Source organism: Anopheles coluzzii, chromosome 3 (assembly GCF_943734685.1).
Source record: "Anopheles coluzzii chromosome 3, AcolN3, whole genome shotgun sequence".
NCBI classification, from domain to species: domain Eukaryota; kingdom Metazoa; phylum Arthropoda; class Insecta; order Diptera; family Culicidae; genus Anopheles; species Anopheles coluzzii.
Window position 1 is genome coordinate 85,180,026 of NC_064671.1, and position 18,811 is coordinate 85,198,836.

General features: G+C 44.2%; 1 protein-coding gene across 1 annotated transcript in view; it reads left to right on the forward strand.

The window, feature by feature from the left end:
• The window catches only part of LOC120957974 (neurotrimin-like), a 97,939-nt gene that overhangs the window by 75,432 nt on the left and 3,696 nt on the right, over positions 1-18,811 (forward strand). The window contains exons 2-8 of the mRNA XM_040380469.2: positions 11,149-11,388; positions 15,432-15,630; positions 15,715-15,853; positions 15,940-16,105; positions 17,105-17,355; positions 17,431-17,592; positions 18,691-18,758. Of these exons, the coding sequence (XP_040236403.2) occupies positions 11,149-11,388; positions 15,432-15,630; positions 15,715-15,853; positions 15,940-16,105; positions 17,105-17,355; positions 17,431-17,592; positions 18,691-18,758 (1,225 nt within the window). The remainder of the gene's footprint in view (positions 1-11,148; positions 11,389-15,431; positions 15,631-15,714; positions 15,854-15,939; positions 16,106-17,104; positions 17,356-17,430; positions 17,593-18,690; positions 18,759-18,811) is intronic.

Consider the following 18,811-nt stretch of genomic DNA (forward strand, 5'->3'; position numbering starts at 1 on the left):
TTATCACTTCCCTATAGCCGGTGCGAGGTCATTTTGACCCTCGTAAATGATATTACCGCAAAGTATCTGCTGCTAGTATAATGCTGCCAAATAAAAGAAACATTAAAAAAATGTGTCCGTTAATTGATTTTTCCTCCCAAAAAGCAAAAAAAGAAATGCTGCACCATATTTACATCAAACCAACCGGATCGATTCCGAGGGTTTCCCGTGCTTCCCCAGGCGGGAAGCTTGTTCCGATCCGATGCGGACAGTAACAACAACCACAACGGAGCAACCTCCCGAGAGCAAGCGAGAGCACCCGTCATAAACTTCCGGATCATAATTTCCCGCACGTTCGGGTGCGTTTTAGACGGTAGCCCTATGGCTTCGTTTACGCCCTTTTACTACGACAACCAACCACCACATCACAGTAGGTGACAGGGAAGTAGAAACAAAACTAAAAAAAACATCAAGCTCCGATAATAAAAAATCATTCTACACAACAACAATAACAGCAAAAAAACACAAGTTAAGTTCGGTTACTGCTCACTGGTGTGCTTTTTCTTCCCCTTCCAAGCCCACATCTCGCCTGTCAGACCTGGCAGTGGTGGTGGGTTTTCCGGTGACGATCATAAAATCGTTTATCAGAACCACAAGAATCAAATTAACCTAAATACGCTCAGTCGGCACACAGTGGCCGCTCCGTGTTTTGGGGTGTTTGTCGACCTTTTTATTTTCCAATTCCCCATCCGTTGCAGTCTTGGCGAAGCTTTTGTGTTGTCCTATCACCGCCCAACAACGAAAGGTGCACGCGAGAAAAGGCAGCATATTTTCGTGCGCTTTGGAATCCTTCGCATCCTTCGCTAAAGGAACTCGTTTCAGTAGTAATAGAAAAGCGTCCGAAGCTTCTCGGTTCTCGTACACATTGACGCATTGACACTACTCAATACTACCCCGAGACCGACGCGATGGTATGGTACAAATCGCATTAGGGCGAAAAGCAGGGACAAGATTTATTTCCCCGAGCAATCTTTGCATGCAATATGTCGGGGTATTGTCCTGGAATCGGGCACGTAGCACACTCCTTTACCGTCCACCCTTGAAAAGACATTCCAAGGTCCAAGATAGTGTGAGTTGGTGTGGTTTTTCGAGTAACAAAGGCACAACAAAGAACACTCGTAAAATTGGAGAAAGTGTCAGCGCAACTTCTTTTGCATGCGATGGAGGTTAGATTTATGATCCTCAACTTTCCCTGTACCTTAGAGGGGAGAAAGAAACATGATGCACGCTGAAAGGCATCAAAAAATGATCAAACAATTGAACGCTCATACACACACATATGTACCACAAGGTGTAAAAGTGCTGGTATAGTGATTTATTTCAGCCCGTTTGACGCACAGCGAAAAACACATAAATCATGCAAAAGGGAAAAACAATTTGTTGCTTCCTGGATATGTCTTAATCAGTTTTGGTGTTTTGTTTATTACGCAGCGCATTGTGAAGTTTGCGTCATATGACCTTCACGTTTGATACCTTGATCGCAATAAAATATTGCTGGTTTACTAGCGTAAACAATCATTCGCTAATTGACATATGTTCGCCATCAAACTCATTTTTGACATTTGACGTTTGACATGTTTTGCGCTAGATGGCGCACTGCTAGATGACACATTTGAAAGTCTGAGTTATCACTACTTTTCTATTGGAACTGTTTTAATGAGATTAATCGTCTAGTATTATGAATCCAAGAACTATGAAATAACTTCACGTTAATCTTTGACTTCAAGTAATCGGCCCAGAACGATGTGCGAACGATAATCCAAGCTTACGCCAGCTAAACCGATCGATACTCCACAACACACGACACGCGCGGCATCGCGATGGCGTGAACGTGAAAAAATGTGGTCCCCACCCCCCTAAACCTGGCCCCTCCTTGTCCAGAGTTCAATCTACCAGCGATCCGTGAAAATGTGTGTCACGATAGTTACACACAGGTTCTGGAACAGCCATGATGGTGGAAGCGCCGGTCGCTCGATTCCGCGCCCCACGATTCGATGCAAACGCGCCAAATGTGTGCTGCGCTCGCGCTGTCATAAAGCGATTATGTTGTTCCCGTCCCCCTTGTGCGCCAGTGGAAAGCACTCGGATTGCAACGTGATGTCATCGTCGCAGCTGTGGCAGGCTGGGGTTCCACATGCGCGAACCTTGGAGCGAAAGAAATTCGAACCATGATGCCAGTGGCATGCCCAAAGCCAGCACAAAGATCAATGAATGGAAGCCACTCTTTTGCTCGCCGCGATCGTGACGCGTACCACCAACGGGACGCGCTGTGCAAGCCGATGTCAATGTCGGAGCACACAATTCATCGCCAACAGAACAGACCGGAGCTTATTTCGCACGGACGGAAATTGCTCCCTTGCGGCTACTACTGCTGCTGCTGCTTGGAGATCAGGATACGGGCACGTACCGAACCGAACCGAACGTCGCCGGTTTGACGAAAGGTTTTTCCATTGTTTCACAGGCTTGTGTCGCTAGCGCCTAAGGGTCTATTTATCTTCAAGCATGATTTGGTGACCTCCGTTTTACATTGTGCTGGTTGGGTTGAATGAAACTGATGAAAAGGACGGTAATGAGCACGTTTTGATGGCGGTACAAATGGGTTGTGGCTTTTAGCCGTGATTGCGTTAAAACACCCAGCGGGAAATTATTAACAAAGATTGATTGCGAAGCAAAGTCTTGAAATATTAACACAAAACCAACACGACATACACTTTTGTCTTTCGCACTGAACCTTTTACAAGGCTTTATTACTCAACATTGCTTTGCTTTAATTTGATTCCAGAAAGTGTAAATATATCATTTTCTACTGAAAAACAATAAGAATGTGTAAAAAGCTTTATAAAATCGTTTATCCTACAATTGAATCGTAAACATTCACAAATTACTAGCAAAGGCTGGTAAGTACAATAAAATTGCTTCAAATCAACAATAAGAACGTTACATTTGTGAAAGATATACGACAGCAGAAATGACGTCATTTAGTCCTTCGAGCCGGATCACACACCATACCGGAAAGCTTATGTCGGGTTTACACCATTCCTGCGAGTATAAAACGCAGTTTTCTTGCCATAACACTGCTATCGATTTGTTTACACATCTCTCACTAACGAACCCGTCTTATCCCAACGGGAATGTACCACCCACCCTCTCTACCCCTCCAAACGACATGTGTCCCAATTCCATTGCCATTGCAATATAACGGTCTTTCGCGTTAGCAAAATCGAACAAATTTCCGCCAAACAACACGCCCCGCTGCTCCTGGTGTACGGCGTGACAGTTACGAGCGCGTGCCACCGAACGAGTTCTTGCTGCGATTAATAATTCATTACATCTTACCCCCAGCGAAACGAAGTGCCGTTACCGCAGTGATTCCGTTGACAGCCCAACGGCCGTTTGCACGACTGCCAACCACGGCTAGATTGAATGGCTACCAACGGTCCAATACGCCACGATCGAAATCGCGCGCAAATAGTGCGTACTGTTGTTGTTCCACGTCCCTGTTATCCCTGTCTCTGCTTTGGTACTCCAAATAGCATTGCCTCGAGAGAACAATTTACAGCAGTGCCCATTACTGCCGGTAGCGATAGTTACAGCAACTACGAGAACAATTGCGACCGATCTCACACCGCCTGTCGTGAAAGACTCGCGTTCGTTTGCCAACTGTGCAAAACAATACGAGCGCACCGCCGTGCGCCGCACTTTAGCTTCCGGGCCTAATTAATTTGCAATCATCTTAGATCAGGTATCGCGAATATCGAATTCACCATAACCGCAAGCGTTGGCACAAATTGGGACAACGTCCCGCCAGCCACGGACTATAATTTCCCGTTGTCCATTTGCTTAATTCGTAACATTAACCAAATGAGTTTGGGAGAAAGGGCTGGAGCACTGTGACACCACCACATCGAGCAAAGTAACCGTGGGATGTGGCAAGAGATTGTGGTGTACAAAATTTCTGGTGGGTTAATTAAGTGCTCATAATTTTCATCAACACACACACACGAGAGCTCACAACTCTCGCGTACATTGCATGCCGCAATGTTGGTAGAAAACGCAATAAACTACAATTCATTTCTAGCGCAGATTTACGGGTCGTGTATATAAGCGGAAAGCAGCAGAACCGGTCGAAAGGGGGCTCGAATTTGAACAGTGTTTACACTTGAGTTACAATTTAACTGCCAGCCAGGCCCCGAAAAGCCATGTAGGGCCAAGTAATTTACGGAAGTTTGTCGAACAATGGTTACGCATTCATACGCACCCGTGGTGTGACGAATCGGGCCAGTGTGTCAGTACGGGGCGACGTATAGTGTAGCATATACGCGTATGTATATATGGCAGTTTCCGATGGGGTGATACAATCTTCGTCGCATAAATCATTAAACCACGGCCACCCCCGGCATACCATCACCGCCACACTTTTGGGGCGAAAAGGACAAAAAAGGGAATTGCGGCCTAATTTGTTACAAAGTGTTACAGTGTTTCAGTGTTACAGAACATTGCAGTACGCGTTGGTTATTCATGTGATGTTAAACGGCGTTTAAAATTAAAGCGAAACTAATGAAAATTCTTATGTTCTTTCGACATTTGAAAAGAGTTGGGAGAGATTTTAATGATTTGTTTTTAATTTCCGTTACAAATTTACATATTTTAAAGCCACAAAACGCACAGCTGATATCTTTCGTTTCATTGTATACTTGTATAGTTGACAAAAGAGACTATAAGAGACAAGTATAATATTCAAAGTGGTTCTCCAATTTTCATGTTATTATGTGATAAATTCTAAAATCATCAATTATTTTCTTTCTGAACTTTTTTCCATTGTTCTATTAAAAAAAAGATAAAAATTAACAAACAAAACTATTATAAAATAATGCAAAACTGTAACTATAACGAAGTTTTTAACCACATGAAGCCATTTCTGTAATTGTAAAAATTAAGTGTTAACTCCTGAAACCTTGTCTTTTTCATACAAATTGAAAAGAAGAGCAAAACTGCTTTATACTGCAATCTTCTTTGAATAAAACCTTCAAATTTGCAATAAAAACAAAACTAGGACACCAGCCAATGACGCATCCTTCCCAGTTCAAATAAAGTTCGCAAGCACTTCAAACCGCGTAACCTACTGTGCAATTAGGTAAAAGACTTCCTTCCGCTTCAAAAAGCAGCAAAACGTTTTTCGAAATATTTCTATTTATTTATCACTAGAAATATGGCCATTAGCCCAGCAAATGAAGCACGCACACACACAGTGCGGTTAGAGCGCAGTAACAGAAACAAAAAAGTGGGAGAAACGATAATCAAACAAAAAAGTTCGTGAGAACTTCCACCCATCCCATGCTACGAATCAAAAAGTACTTTGCACAACAGTCAGCACTTTAAGCACGTCTTTAAAGACAAACAGGGACATTCGTTTGCTTTTCCGTTTAGCTTCTCGTGCTCGGTGTGTACACACACACACACACACAAACAAACACCGCCATCCCGCAATCACTTCTTTAGTGCAGATGATTATCAAGATGAGAAAAAGTAGCAAAACTGTGTGTAGCGTGAGGAAGGGACGGGAAAAAATATACACACAAAAACACACACACGCCTCTATCACCCCCTAGGGAGACAGTGATCTCTACCAGTGGGTAAAGGGTGGAATGAAAACAAAAACATCCGCCAACGGGGATCGCGATCATTCATTGATCGATGGGACGGGATGAGAGATGAGCAACCGCACGGAGAAACAATATGGTACTGCTGCTGCTGACTCTCCTGTCGTGATATTGAAATGGAAATTAAACACAGGGTAGAAGCGAACAACGAGGATGGGCTGAGGCGCATGACAAAGTGCAGCAAAGATGTTAAACGTTGTTAACAAATTTGCATCCGTAGCAAAAAAGGAAAGAAACCAGTGGCACACAGACGACCTCTCTGCTGCATCTTCTGCCTGATCGTTCGCCGTACGGTGGGGGTTGAAAAAGTGATGCAATTGTTTATTTTGATTTAAATGATTTAATTATTTTTTTTGCAAATTGGTTTTAATGCGCTGTCCTCCTTTTAGCGAAGGTATGAACTTGTTTAAGAAAAAAAAGATAAGCATTTTTTATCTTCATAATTATTATGCTTACCACGCACAGTGCAAAATGTGAGACGATTTCTGGATGCTGCTGACACAGTTTCTGCCATAGAGTGCACAAGCAAAAAAACCCTCGCCAAGAGGTGGAAAAAACAAACAAGTTGATAAATAAACTGCCCACCATCGCACACCACTACACGGTTCCGGGCGTTATTATTATGTTCTTCCATTTTTCTCCCGCCCAGGGTGCAACCGGTCCGTTACCGGACTAGTAACAACAACAGCAACAAAAAAACGCACGACAAAAGGAAAAACCGGTACACCGCGGTCGTGTCGCATCGTCGCTTTAATGTTGCACACCACCAATGCACAATCGATGCAGCAGGAGCAAGTAGCCACGACGAGCCGGTGCAGCTTTAACATCCGGCCACCGCTTTGCTCATCCATCCAAGACCTCCAGCGTTGACATTTAGTTAACAATAACAGCAGTGGCACGGGCCATGGGAGGAACTGGAAAAGATGGACCAGGCACGACGACGACGGCGACGTGGACGATGATGATAAAAAATACACAAAATGCCGTCATCATTCATCGTTCGTTATTGCCAACTCGCGTTGCAGGCTCCTCCATCGCGCCCAGCCGAAAGGTCAAGTGAATACCCAAGAGGTTTGCCACGCTACTGGGACACGGTTTGGATTTTTTAGCTACTTTTTTTTTGCAACACCATTGTCCAATGTGCTCACACGATTTTTCAAAAAAAAACCTCAAAGCTAAAACTGTCCAAAACTGAACTGACAATGAAATCCATGCAGCAGGAAAAACACACACAAAAAAGCGACACTAAAACAACGCTCAACAACACTCACGTCCTTCGAAGCATCGGGGACGAAAAATGGGAGACCGGAAAGAAAGGGAGACCACGGTCGCCTGGCAGGAGGTCGCCTATTTGGCGCTGGTATGCCAGTCACACACACACACACACGCGCGTGCAGGCAGAAGGACGGTACGCGCATCCTGCAGAGAATGGGGCGTGTGTTTTTCCTCTTTTTTCCTCCCGTGTTCCCTGCGGCATACAACACACCAACCACGTGGCCGATTTCGGTCAGTACTCGCTAGTACACAGGCACTCCTTCTTCCTTCCCACCCTAGGACGTTTTCCTTCCCAAGGTATCGTGCTGTTCGCGTTCGGCAAAAAACATGTCCCTCTCCCTTAAGGGGATTAGTCATCACCGGAGCAACCGGCTCACAAAGGAGGCTTTTAATTGGTGGAAAAAGTCAAAAATCAAGATCACAAAAGTTGCACCGAAAGTGTCCACTTCAATCAAGCTTAAGTGTCTCGTTTTTTGTTGGAGCAGAAAAATACTTTCCTTCCCCCATCTTGGGACTAAATTGTCACGAAAGTCGACATTCTTTCGATTCATAGTGATCCAATATTGAAGGTGAAATTTGAGCAGATTTCACTCCTGCTCAGTACAACTTTTATCCCACTGTGCAACGGTCCCGGACGGTCATCACCGTGTGCCAGACGATACCCAAAGCCCGAAGCACTCTGATGGGAAAAAAGAGAAGTTGTCTTATCATCAAGTATCGAACCACGGAACGAGTGGTGCCCCATAAACGATCCCGTAGCAACAAAACAACACAGTAAGCGGCCAAAATCACCCTCAGCAACAGAGCCGAACCGAAACGGTGCTCCGGCACAACCGTCCAAATAATGACCCTTATTCCCTATTGTTTCCGAACGTTTCATCTCCTCCCTCTCTCTTTATTTCTACCCAATACACTTGCTTCCTCCGATGTACGTGATATCGGACGTAACGGAATCGGAACTTAAAATGATAAATTTCCTCATATTTGTCAAACCGTTCCCGAAAACTTTTTTTCAACCACACGTCGACGACGACGACGATTGGCGCCAAAACTCGGTCGCTCGGAAAGCTCGTGTTGTCCTCGTTTTGGCCCGGGGAAGCGAACGAAGCAAAAAGTTCGCCGCAGGACGCGAAACAGGGGATCCGGGGTTGTCATACGCGTTACTTTTGGTTCATCGAATCCCGTTCAGCGTCGTCGTACGGGCAGAGAGCGAGAGAGAGGTGTGCGTACAGATAGCTGACGCCATCGAGGGCCCCAGGGCCAGGGGAACATTGCACGGGCTCAACTTTACGCAGTGTATCCTGTCTGCATGAGGTGAAGTGAAGCATGAAATGGACAAACAGCCCGATTCGTCATTGTTACCATTGGTCCCGCGCTTTCATGCCCAGAAGCGGAGGAAAGGAACACATCGGCGAACACTTATTACAAGCGCTGGTACATGGTTTTAATTAGTAACACACTTTCTTCCCATTCTTGGGACTCCCATTGGAGTAGGAGTGGCGGGAACAAACCGCCATTGCCGGTGCTAGAAACAATTAAAGTACGTGCAGTGCCTATAAATTGAGCGGGTGAGATGAGCCATTCCCGTAATCGTTTGCCAAATGTGTGTGAATAGACTCTCTCGCGGCATGGCCTACTACTAAGAGCCTCTTTGGAACGCATGAGCGCACGGGCATGTATTGCGCAAATCGAACCATCCTTGGCAGTCCAGTTGTGAGTGGTGCAGCCCGCGGTCAGAATTGGCCGAGTCATCGGGATGACTCACGCAACCTGAATCTAGATGTGCGGTGGCACTGGCGCTTTTTGGGGTTGTGCTTACTCACGCCGTGATCATTCGCTTATGTCATTCTGGAGGGAAGAAATTAATAACCCGTGCTTTAGGGGTGTGCATTGGAATATCCAAGTAGATGCAAATCGTGCAAAAGTGCCTCCAATACTACGAGAAATACACAAACGCTAATAATGTTATCGTAAAAACACACAAAAACTAACGGTCCGCGCGCTATGACATCACACTAACAAGCGGAACAATTAACAGGCACCAACCCAAGACTAACCCAATCGGGCGCTGCTATTGTGGCCCACTTTGCACCTAAACCGTGTTAAAGTGTACGCCAAAAAAGGATTACCTGTCCTGGCGATTACGCCATCCGATTGCTCTCCTGTCATACTCCTGTCATATCCTTCCCTCCATTCTTTCTATTCCCATTCCCTAATTGGAATCGAAGGAATCGTAACAAATGATCGTTTCGAGTGCTTCGTCAGCGAGGCTTCATCGTGTGTCTTTGGTAGCCGTGAAGAAGGGAAAGGTGAGGACTACCTTTTGTTTATAATGACACGTTTGTGCCGGATTTGTCACTTTCGTTTTCGAACCGTTTCGGAGTAACGAGAGCACAAAGGGCTTAGGGGGGACGACCATGTTAGGGATCTGTTAGTGCTCAGCGACCGTTAGGACACTCTGCTCACATGCATGCACAACAAAAGCTGCACTTTCTATGGCTTTCGTCAGCTTTTTTTATTCAACCACTTGTGTAGCCCTTCGGGGTAATAAATGATCGAGAGACACAGAGACATAAAACGGCACACGTCCATGACAGCTTGATCATAGGAGGTACGAGGAAAGTGGACATAGCGAGTGTGTCTGTGACGCTTGCATTCATGCACGATTAAGCGCCAAGTGTTCATGCATATTACAAAGCAGCAGGCACCGTTGGTTATGTTAATCAACCGATTACTAACGACCGGAATGGAGAGCTAGAGCTAGTAGGAGGGATGTGGAGAGAGAGAAAAAAAAGACGACGATGATTAGCCATCATAGTCACAGCGCAAGCGACAATCTCTCGGCAAAAATCTCCCGGCAATATTAACACATTAATGGCAGCAGAACGAATCCGATAGCAAAAAAAAAGCGGGCCTCGGGAATGTGTCATTTGCGACTAATGGCGAACAAATAGAAATGCCACAGTTCATTTCTTTCGCACGTTCTGCAACGGTCTTCTTCTTTTTTGCAGCAGCAGCAGTTTTCTTATGAATGGATGTGTTCTTTTACATGCTAAGCACATCATTACCGCAATCCGTGTGCGGTCGTGTAATCAACAGTTACAGCAACGCGTGAATCACATCATTTATGACACAGACATTCCTGAGGCAAGAATCTGGGATTTTTATCTAGCTCCATCTAGTGGAAGATAGAGGAAATGAAATGAGTTACGATAGCGCTATTCGACGCTAGAGGGCAGGAAGCTTTCCAAGGTTTTTGCAACTCTGTTTGTTTCGTTTTTAGATGTTGAGCCCTTAGTTTTGCGCTATACCTTATTGAATTGTCTTAAAACATGAGTATTTATTATATTTCATGTTATTAATGCATCTTTCATATGCTACTGCAAGCTTATCCTTTCTTTTACCCGGCATATACCCCTTTTTTATTTTTCCAATGGTACAAGTGTGCATTTTTCACTCTATATTCCTATTGTACACCTACCAAACAGGCAATCCCATCACACCCTAATGGCACTAAACAATGTTCGTTTAATCAGCAATAACGTGTCATCGTGCTGGAATTCCAACACATCGCACCGGAAAGAATGCGATAAAACTAATAAACGTTCAATTGTGTGTTTATCGAGCCGCAATTGCTGTGACAACCTCCGCGCGTACGGTTTGCGATGATCATTCCGGGGGCATCATCACAATCGGACCGCTGGACGCTTACACCGCGTGGTTTCGTTGTCTTAACACAGCGCGCAGTCATAAATAGTTTTATTACCCAACACCGTTTCGGGCGAATGAAACGGAAAGCCATGGCATGGCATGGCATCATCATCATCATCACTCGTGCCCTTACATGCTCTACCCCACCGGCACATTGAAGCACCACATTTGAGGGCAAGATTGTATGTGAAAACATTGTATCTTAAGTGTCTGCTCGCGTTAGTTGGGCGATTAGGTATAACGTCATCCCGAAATCGTGACCACGACATTTTATCGTGTTTTGACGTTGTAGCGAGTTGGTTCGGTTGCTTCTGTGTTGCAATAGAAACTTCTTTGCATTTGTAATTCAAATTCAAAAACACTCCCTTTCAACACACTAAATCCCTGGCGACAATTTACGTTCCATTTTAAATTTTTACATTATATTAATGATCGATTTGTTTTCGGTTTTTTTAACCCACAGCTCTTCCACAGCCGAGCATAAGCGTGTCGAAGGAGCAGCGCAACAAACAGGAAGCAGTGGAAAGCCCATCCGATGACTACGATGACGATTACGACGATGATGAGGACGTGCCGTCGCAGGAGAAACCGGAGATCAGCGACAATGCGCTGCTCGGGACGACGCTGCTCACCAAGGACTACATCGAGCAGGCACGGGAAAGCGAACAGGTTACGCTGAAGTGCGACGTCAGCAATCCGACAAGTAAGTGTGACTGATGCTGTGCAGTAAGGGGGATTGGTGTGTGCTATTTTGCATATTTAGCTGTAGGGAATTCTAAGGGAACGGAGGGTAAAGTGGTGGCGTTTAATGCAAGTACAACGGAATTGAAGCATTTTATAGCATTTTATAAAAGGAACAAAAAATCAAAAACAGATTAAAACTGTTCGTTATCCCGATTCGTTGGTAATGCAAACCATTACAACGTGTAGACCTGAATGGTCTTTGTAGTATTTATAAAATGCCGGGAGACATTTTCCGTACTCGTTAGTGTAATTTCGATTTCCATTAGCGCATCTGGCGGCGGCTGATGGAAGCTTTTTTTGATCATCGAGGGAATGGTAGTGCCGGATCTCAAAATAAAGTATTATTTTCATCATTTTTCGATGCTTAAATGGCTGAAATACTTGCACAACGTGTTCACCTATCAATTACAAAGCTTTTCCAGGCCAGTTTAAGTAAAAAAAAACATGGAAAAATAACATATTTTCTCAAGTGGCTCCAAATTGTTTGGCAAAATGCTTCGGTCAGCCGCCGCCAGATGCGCTAGTAAAAAACAAAATTACACTAGCGAGTACGGACAATGGTCCCCCGGGCTTAACATTTTCTTCAACAAAAAAGAAACACAAAAATAATGTGACCATATGCCTCCATCTTCCCACAACAAAAAGAAGAAAATTATTTAAATTCCAATTTGTTTATCCAAAACCCCTGAAATTGCTACAATTGGACAGCATACAGCAACTAAATTAAATTATGAATTGTTTCAAAAATAATTCCATCTGTTGTTTCTGCCAGCTTTCATGAGAATAGCAAATCCTATCCCAATCTGCTTCTAAGAAGTACTATCTTCTCGGAATATGTCCACACACTCTCACACACACTCGTACAGGCAAAGTCCGACGTACGGATCCTTTTACGTCAGCTTAACGGAATGCTTTCACGATCCATCATTTCAGCAGCCGCCCCTGGGGGAATCCTTTTCGGTACGGGATTTTCCCTCTCCCACTCGTGTGCTGTTTCTGTTGTTGTTTTGTAAGCTCAGATCTCTCTTGGCCATTCCCGAACCTTTTTTTTTTGTAGCTACTTTTTGCTCCTCTCAATGCCCAGTATTACTCATCCTTGTAAGCAAGCAAGCCACTGTCATGTTCTCGCGTGAAGCAAACCGTGAACGTGACCCGTGTGCATGAACATTGTAAAACGGGGGAAAATGGAATCACTTTTCGACGGTGCATGCACCGTGATTGCTCGCCGTGATGTTGTGATGTGCACACACACACACACACACACGATGGTGCTGATGAGCATATGCAAATCTGCATCTCGATCAAAACCCCCCTTACCCGTATGCAAATGTCCGGAACGGTCATGCACCGAGCGCGCGAAAGACAAAGGGTTTGGAAAGGGAGCATCACTAAAAGAAATAGGAGCCCACCCTCGGGGCGGTCCAGTCAGTACTCGAGCCCACCGTTGACATGATCGTCGATAATCCATTGATGGAGTGTTTGCCATTCGATGGTCGAGCAAATCTTCGTAGGAAACATATTTCTTTCTTCCCTTCCCTAAGCACCCACCACAGCCAAGCAATATTTCATTCACCCTCCTTCAGGCAGGCAGCCAACCAGCCAGCCAGGACATTGTTGTACCCTTTGGGGGTTTTCCGTGCGATCGGGACAGTACGGAAGGCTTACAGCAAACCCACCCACGGTCACCACCGTACACAGACGGTCCGGGGGCTTGGGTTTGGTTTCGGGAAACGATCGGGAAACGATTGATTGATTGATGGTTTAATGAAGCCTTCCAGAACACAGAAGGTTTCGTGGACGGGCGTGACTGTAGGGTGTGTTGTAAGTGGAAGCGTTCGAAATGCAGGCAACTGAGACCCAAAGGGGAAATGCACGATTTGCAACATTTGTACAGATAAGCTGACAACACAATTTCAAATCAAAGTCCAGTATTGCACCTACTGCTGGCGTCGGTTGCACTGACCTACCGCAAACGGTACGGTGGTGTGACAGCCACGAGCAGCATAAATCAATCCCCCGAATGGGTCGCTGGGACGATTGATGTTGCGGGTTTGTTTGTAAATTGTGAAAGTAGCATTTGCAAACATTGCAAGGATTTAGGTTATTTTGTTTTACTAGCAGTGCAGACATTTTTTAAACATAAATTAAAAGGTTCAATCGTAATAAATTAAGGATGTAGTAAAGTGAACAAATGTAAGTAATCTATAAAAAACGGAACAAGTAAAGTAATATGCAACAATAAAGACACAAACATTGAAATACATACAAAAATAAAAAAATATATAAAAGGAATTATAAGCGAAAGCGAAAAAGGCAAACGTTAAAAGTAAATAAATAGAAAACAATCTAAAGGATTGCACGTTTATTATTTGTTGATGTTTGTAAACTGAATAAGCAATATTGCAAACATTGTAAGAATACAAGTTATATTTGGACAAGTAAAGTAAAATAAAATGGAGAGAATAAATAGAGAAAACATTTTATAACAAACAGCAATAAGCCTTTTAAGGGTTTTTCTTCAGAAAAAAATTAATAACAAGAAAAAGAAAAAAGAATTGAAGAGCAAAATAAACTTACAAATAAACACAATGAATTTTTCATAATTGCAAACATATGTAACAATTCTAATTAGAAAAATAATAAAAAAAAATGAGCATAAATGTCCTTAAAGCTAAAGTAAAAAAGAAAAACATTAAAAGTAAATGAAACAAATTAAGTCAGTAAAGGAGCCGTATAATAAGCTAATCTGACATCAAAATTATCGACCTAAATATGCAAAATACGGTCATTTATTAGCGGTCATAATAACAGGTATAAAATGTTGTATTAAAAAGATCTTACTAAAGCTACATTAATCACTGCTTCCCATACCTTCGAAGCCACTCGAGAGGATAATCAATCTCATTCGCAAGCGACTGTTTAATTGATTTAATTATTTTCCAACGATATCCATACATTACTTTTACAACCAGCCAGCGAATCTTGTCAGCTATCGCAAATGGATTCGTTAAAATTCAAGGCTACCCCGTCACCTGCTTTATGATCCGCGTTAGCATAATTCCGCTAGACTCACGATTCAGCAGTGACTGAGGGAAAAAAAAACATTCTCCAAGCCATTCCTATATAGTATACTTTTCGCTGCATACACAACCACACTTCCCCGATCAAACAGCTGACTGTGCACCAGTGCTTTCTGGCATGCCCTCTCTCGTGCACCCCAACAGATCGATCAGAGCCGGAAAGTCTCTAGACTCTTTGAGTACTGAATGCTTCTAACTACCTGGTACAGGTCTGGTTTTGCATTTGCATGACAGCAGCCTCCACCACCGCCGCACACACTAGACGTTACCTCGCGTGAGTGGTTGGCGTTTGGGCATTGGGGCCACCGAGAATTCAACGGCACGGTCTGCCACTGGCAGAACTCGTAGCTTAGATGAATAATTTAATTGCTCCATTGCATCTCCCCGGGTGCGATAAATTCACCTTAGCTGGGTGTGTTTGCTGGCCGGGTTGAACGGCGTGCGGCAGCGGCGGCTCCTCACTCGCTTACTTTACCTGCAATTCATTAGTGCCTGGAATCGATAAAACTGCACGCCAAGTGGCTTCTAATGCCAACTGCTGGGTGTATATGTGTGTGTTTTTACGTGTATTTCTTTTATTTTATTTGCATGTGCAGGTGCATTTTATTTACGCTTTCTGTGCCATTCCTGTGCCACTCGGGAACGGTGCACGAGTCGCGAATGCATTTGGCGTGCAAAACGGTCCGGCATTCCAAGCCGATTCTCAGGAATGCTTACGTCGGCGAACATATTTTGCCAGCTATAGGGAATGCAAGGTCATGACATCGCAAGTTATTATGTTTGTTAGGGGAGTTGTTGGTGGGCTTGGTTATTAAGCAGAATGAACGGTTTCAAACCCAACTTCAAAGGAATGCTGAACAAGACAAGGTGTAGGGTAACGTAAGTGCTGCTTCTAATTACTTCCATCTCATCAATTTTCCAGCTAACAACATCATCATATGGTACTACAACAACAAGCCCATCTTTCAGCAGTTGATCCGTCTGATACCGGACACGCGGTATGAGCGTGGCCCCGACTTTTCGCTAGTTATCGACAACGTGCAGCTCACGGACGAGGGTGTTTACTCCTGCCAGCTACTGCCCAACAATATGACGGTTAAAATTGAACTACAGCTGTTGACGTGAGTACCTTAAAGGCGCATGAATCTCACATATGCTCCTGCCAGGGTAAACATAGCTCTCATTCCATCCCTTCCATCCTTCAGGCCGCCACGAGATGTCCACATCATGCACGGTAGCAAAACCATCAACGATACGATTGAGATGCATCAGCGCGATCGCAAGGTAGTACTGCTATGCTCGGCCGGAGGACATCCGACTCCCCTCATCACCTGGGCTTATCGAGTAAGTTACCAAGAATTTGATCGCAACCCTTCACAGGTCAACGGATCATTAACTGTGTACTCGACTGTGTGTTTGCTCTTCGATAGGGACGCCATTTGGATGAGGAAAACAGCCGCCAGCTCGGTATCAAGCTGCGCAAGGAGTTTTTGGAAATCCACGAGGTGAAATCGCAACACGCCGGAGACTACGAGTGTATGGCCCAGAATGGTATTGGCAACCCGATCAGCCAGACGGTGACTGTCGTTGTAAAAGGTAAGGAGGGGAGGACTCACAAGTGAGTCAGTACAGGGCTTCAGCAGAAGTGGGAGACTTTCTTTTTATCACAAAAATTTTGCTGAGAATTGACGTATGGGGGAGTTTTTTTTTTAAGCAAATTTCTTCTAAATCCTTATCATCTTCTTTACTTTTAACCTCATGATTCACACACCCACATCTTAACATAATGCTAATTGTTTTGAATCTGTTCATGCCATCATGCGACTTCATTCGACATCATTCCGACACACTCTTGTCTGCCTCACTCCCGTCACCGTGGGCATCCACACTCCGTTCATTGCGCATTACGTTAACACACGTCACTACCATAACAAACAATACAAAACCCGTCGCAGATGACTCATCGGAAGAGCTGGAGGATGATTACATGGATGACGCTAATGTAACTGCACCGCCGCTGGAGAAAGGTCATCATTAGTGGAACATAATACCACATTCGTAGTGTTGTTCTTTTTTGTATTTCGTTTTTGACTTTTGACTGCAGCTTTGCCGCACTGCCGCACACACATGTCAGACAGCGAGAGCGTAGTAGATTCCACCGTAGGCTCTCCTAACACCTGCTGTACATAGCGCACGAGCACGACCACAGTATCGCACAGTTTGACGTCTAGTACCGCATTGTTTTAGTATTGTAGACAGCATTGTACAACACATAGCACATTCAGAGTGATTTTAATTTTTGCCGAAACATAGCCCAGGAAACGGATTATGCCTTAGTGTCACACTGCCTCCTGTTTTGTACCATCATCCAACTCCAAAATGATCCAGCATGGTATCACCACTAACTTCATTTGCGCATTTTTACCGTGGAACGACCACAACACCCTGAAGCATGTTTGAGAGTGGTATCCTTCTGCCTGCATTATGATTTTCAAGTCCCTCGAATAGCCTCTCTAGATCCCTTGCGTAGATCCGCCATTGCCAAAACTGCAGCGTCTCAGTAACAATCTCCCGTGCCGGCTCTCTCCATTGCAGGTAGCCCAATCATTCACAAGCATTCCAGCTACATCAACACGGCGATCGGCGAGAACGTGGAAATGGTCTGCCTGTACGACAGCAATCCGGAGCCACGCAAAATCCAGTGGATTCGAAATGATGAGATCGTTCAGTCGGTACCCGCCCAGACCATCATCACGAACGATCATCACAATCACCACAACCGTACCCGGCTCACCATCAAGAACGTGCAGCAGAAGGACCTGCAGGCGTACTACTGCAAAATTGAGGTTCGTGTGGCAAAGTTGAGGATGCCTGTGCAGGGTGGTCTCATGTGCTTTAATGTTATCTAATTGTATTCACAGAACGAACTAGGCGAAGCAGTATCGAAAACGATTCTCGGACTGACGCCGGGCGGTGCACATCTGATACACTCCAACTCTTCGGACGGTTTGCTGCACACGTGGTGGAAGATTCACAGCATTCAGCAGATCTCCGAGATGCTCGTGCTTTACCGAGGAGAGAATGTAAGTTCTAAGCAAGATGTACTTTGAAGGTTTATTAGAAGACATTGGTGGGTCGTGTTCCTGTTTCTCTCTTGAGTATTAAAATAGTTCTATTGAATCGATTATGGTTTTTGAGGATCAAGAAAAACAAATTGGCATGCTATCAGTGACAAATTGATCGTTTTCGATCGACAAATTGATATTGTAGCACAAATACGCTGGTAGTGATACTAAAAACTGCCTTTTTAATCTTGCGCCATCTGTTGAGCAGTAGAAGTACTATGCCCAAGAATATTTTTTCTATATTGGATACCCTCTAATTTGTCTTCAGCAATTGACGTTTGTATGAAGAGCATTTTTCTATAAGTAAAGAGCAATTCAATATAAGCGATGCAGTCAAATTTCGTAAAACATTGACAATTGATACTTTTTCTATTTGGCGTATATTTACAACGCGGACATGTCAATCTATACAGGTTTTCGGGACTTTACTCCGAACCACGCAACCGGATAGTCAGTCCTTGCCTAGGAAAGGGACGATCCATTCTAGGCTTGAAAGCCCACGATGGGCATATTGTAAAGACGTACGAGATGACGATTGTACCACGGGACCGCCCCTAAATTGGGACTAAAACTGTTTGAAACAATCTCAAATTGCTAAATCCATTCAAAACAAATCTGAACAATCAATTGAATTGATATTTTCAGGATGTTTTTTTTTTAACCATCTAGTGTATAACAGCAGTACTATACAAAACAAGGTTTCTGTAATCGAAAAGATTGCTTCCGTATTCTGAACAGTATTCAATATTTAACTACTTCAAATGTATATCCTTTCTATAAGATATGAGATCCATTCGACAAGGCCTGAACTGAAACAAACCTAATCTCAACTGTCGAACACAAATCGGAAGGTCACGCCAATTGCAGGCAAATCTCAACCTTCGTTACATTAACCCTTTATAAGAAGGAGAGAGAGAGCAGTTTCACCAATTATTTAAACCCAACACATTAACCCTACCGAACTTTCTTTGAACCTTTCACCCTATGCTCACTTCATTTGCCGGTTTTTTCTTTTTCTTTTTTTGCCCCCCCACCCCAACCTTGCCTCCAACAAAGACCAAATACATACCGGTGACGACCGAAATCTCCAGCCACGACCAAAACCCGGACGGCTACACCTGGACGTAAGTATCCCCCCGGAAACCCGCCATTTCTGGGTCACTTTTTTAAGACAAAA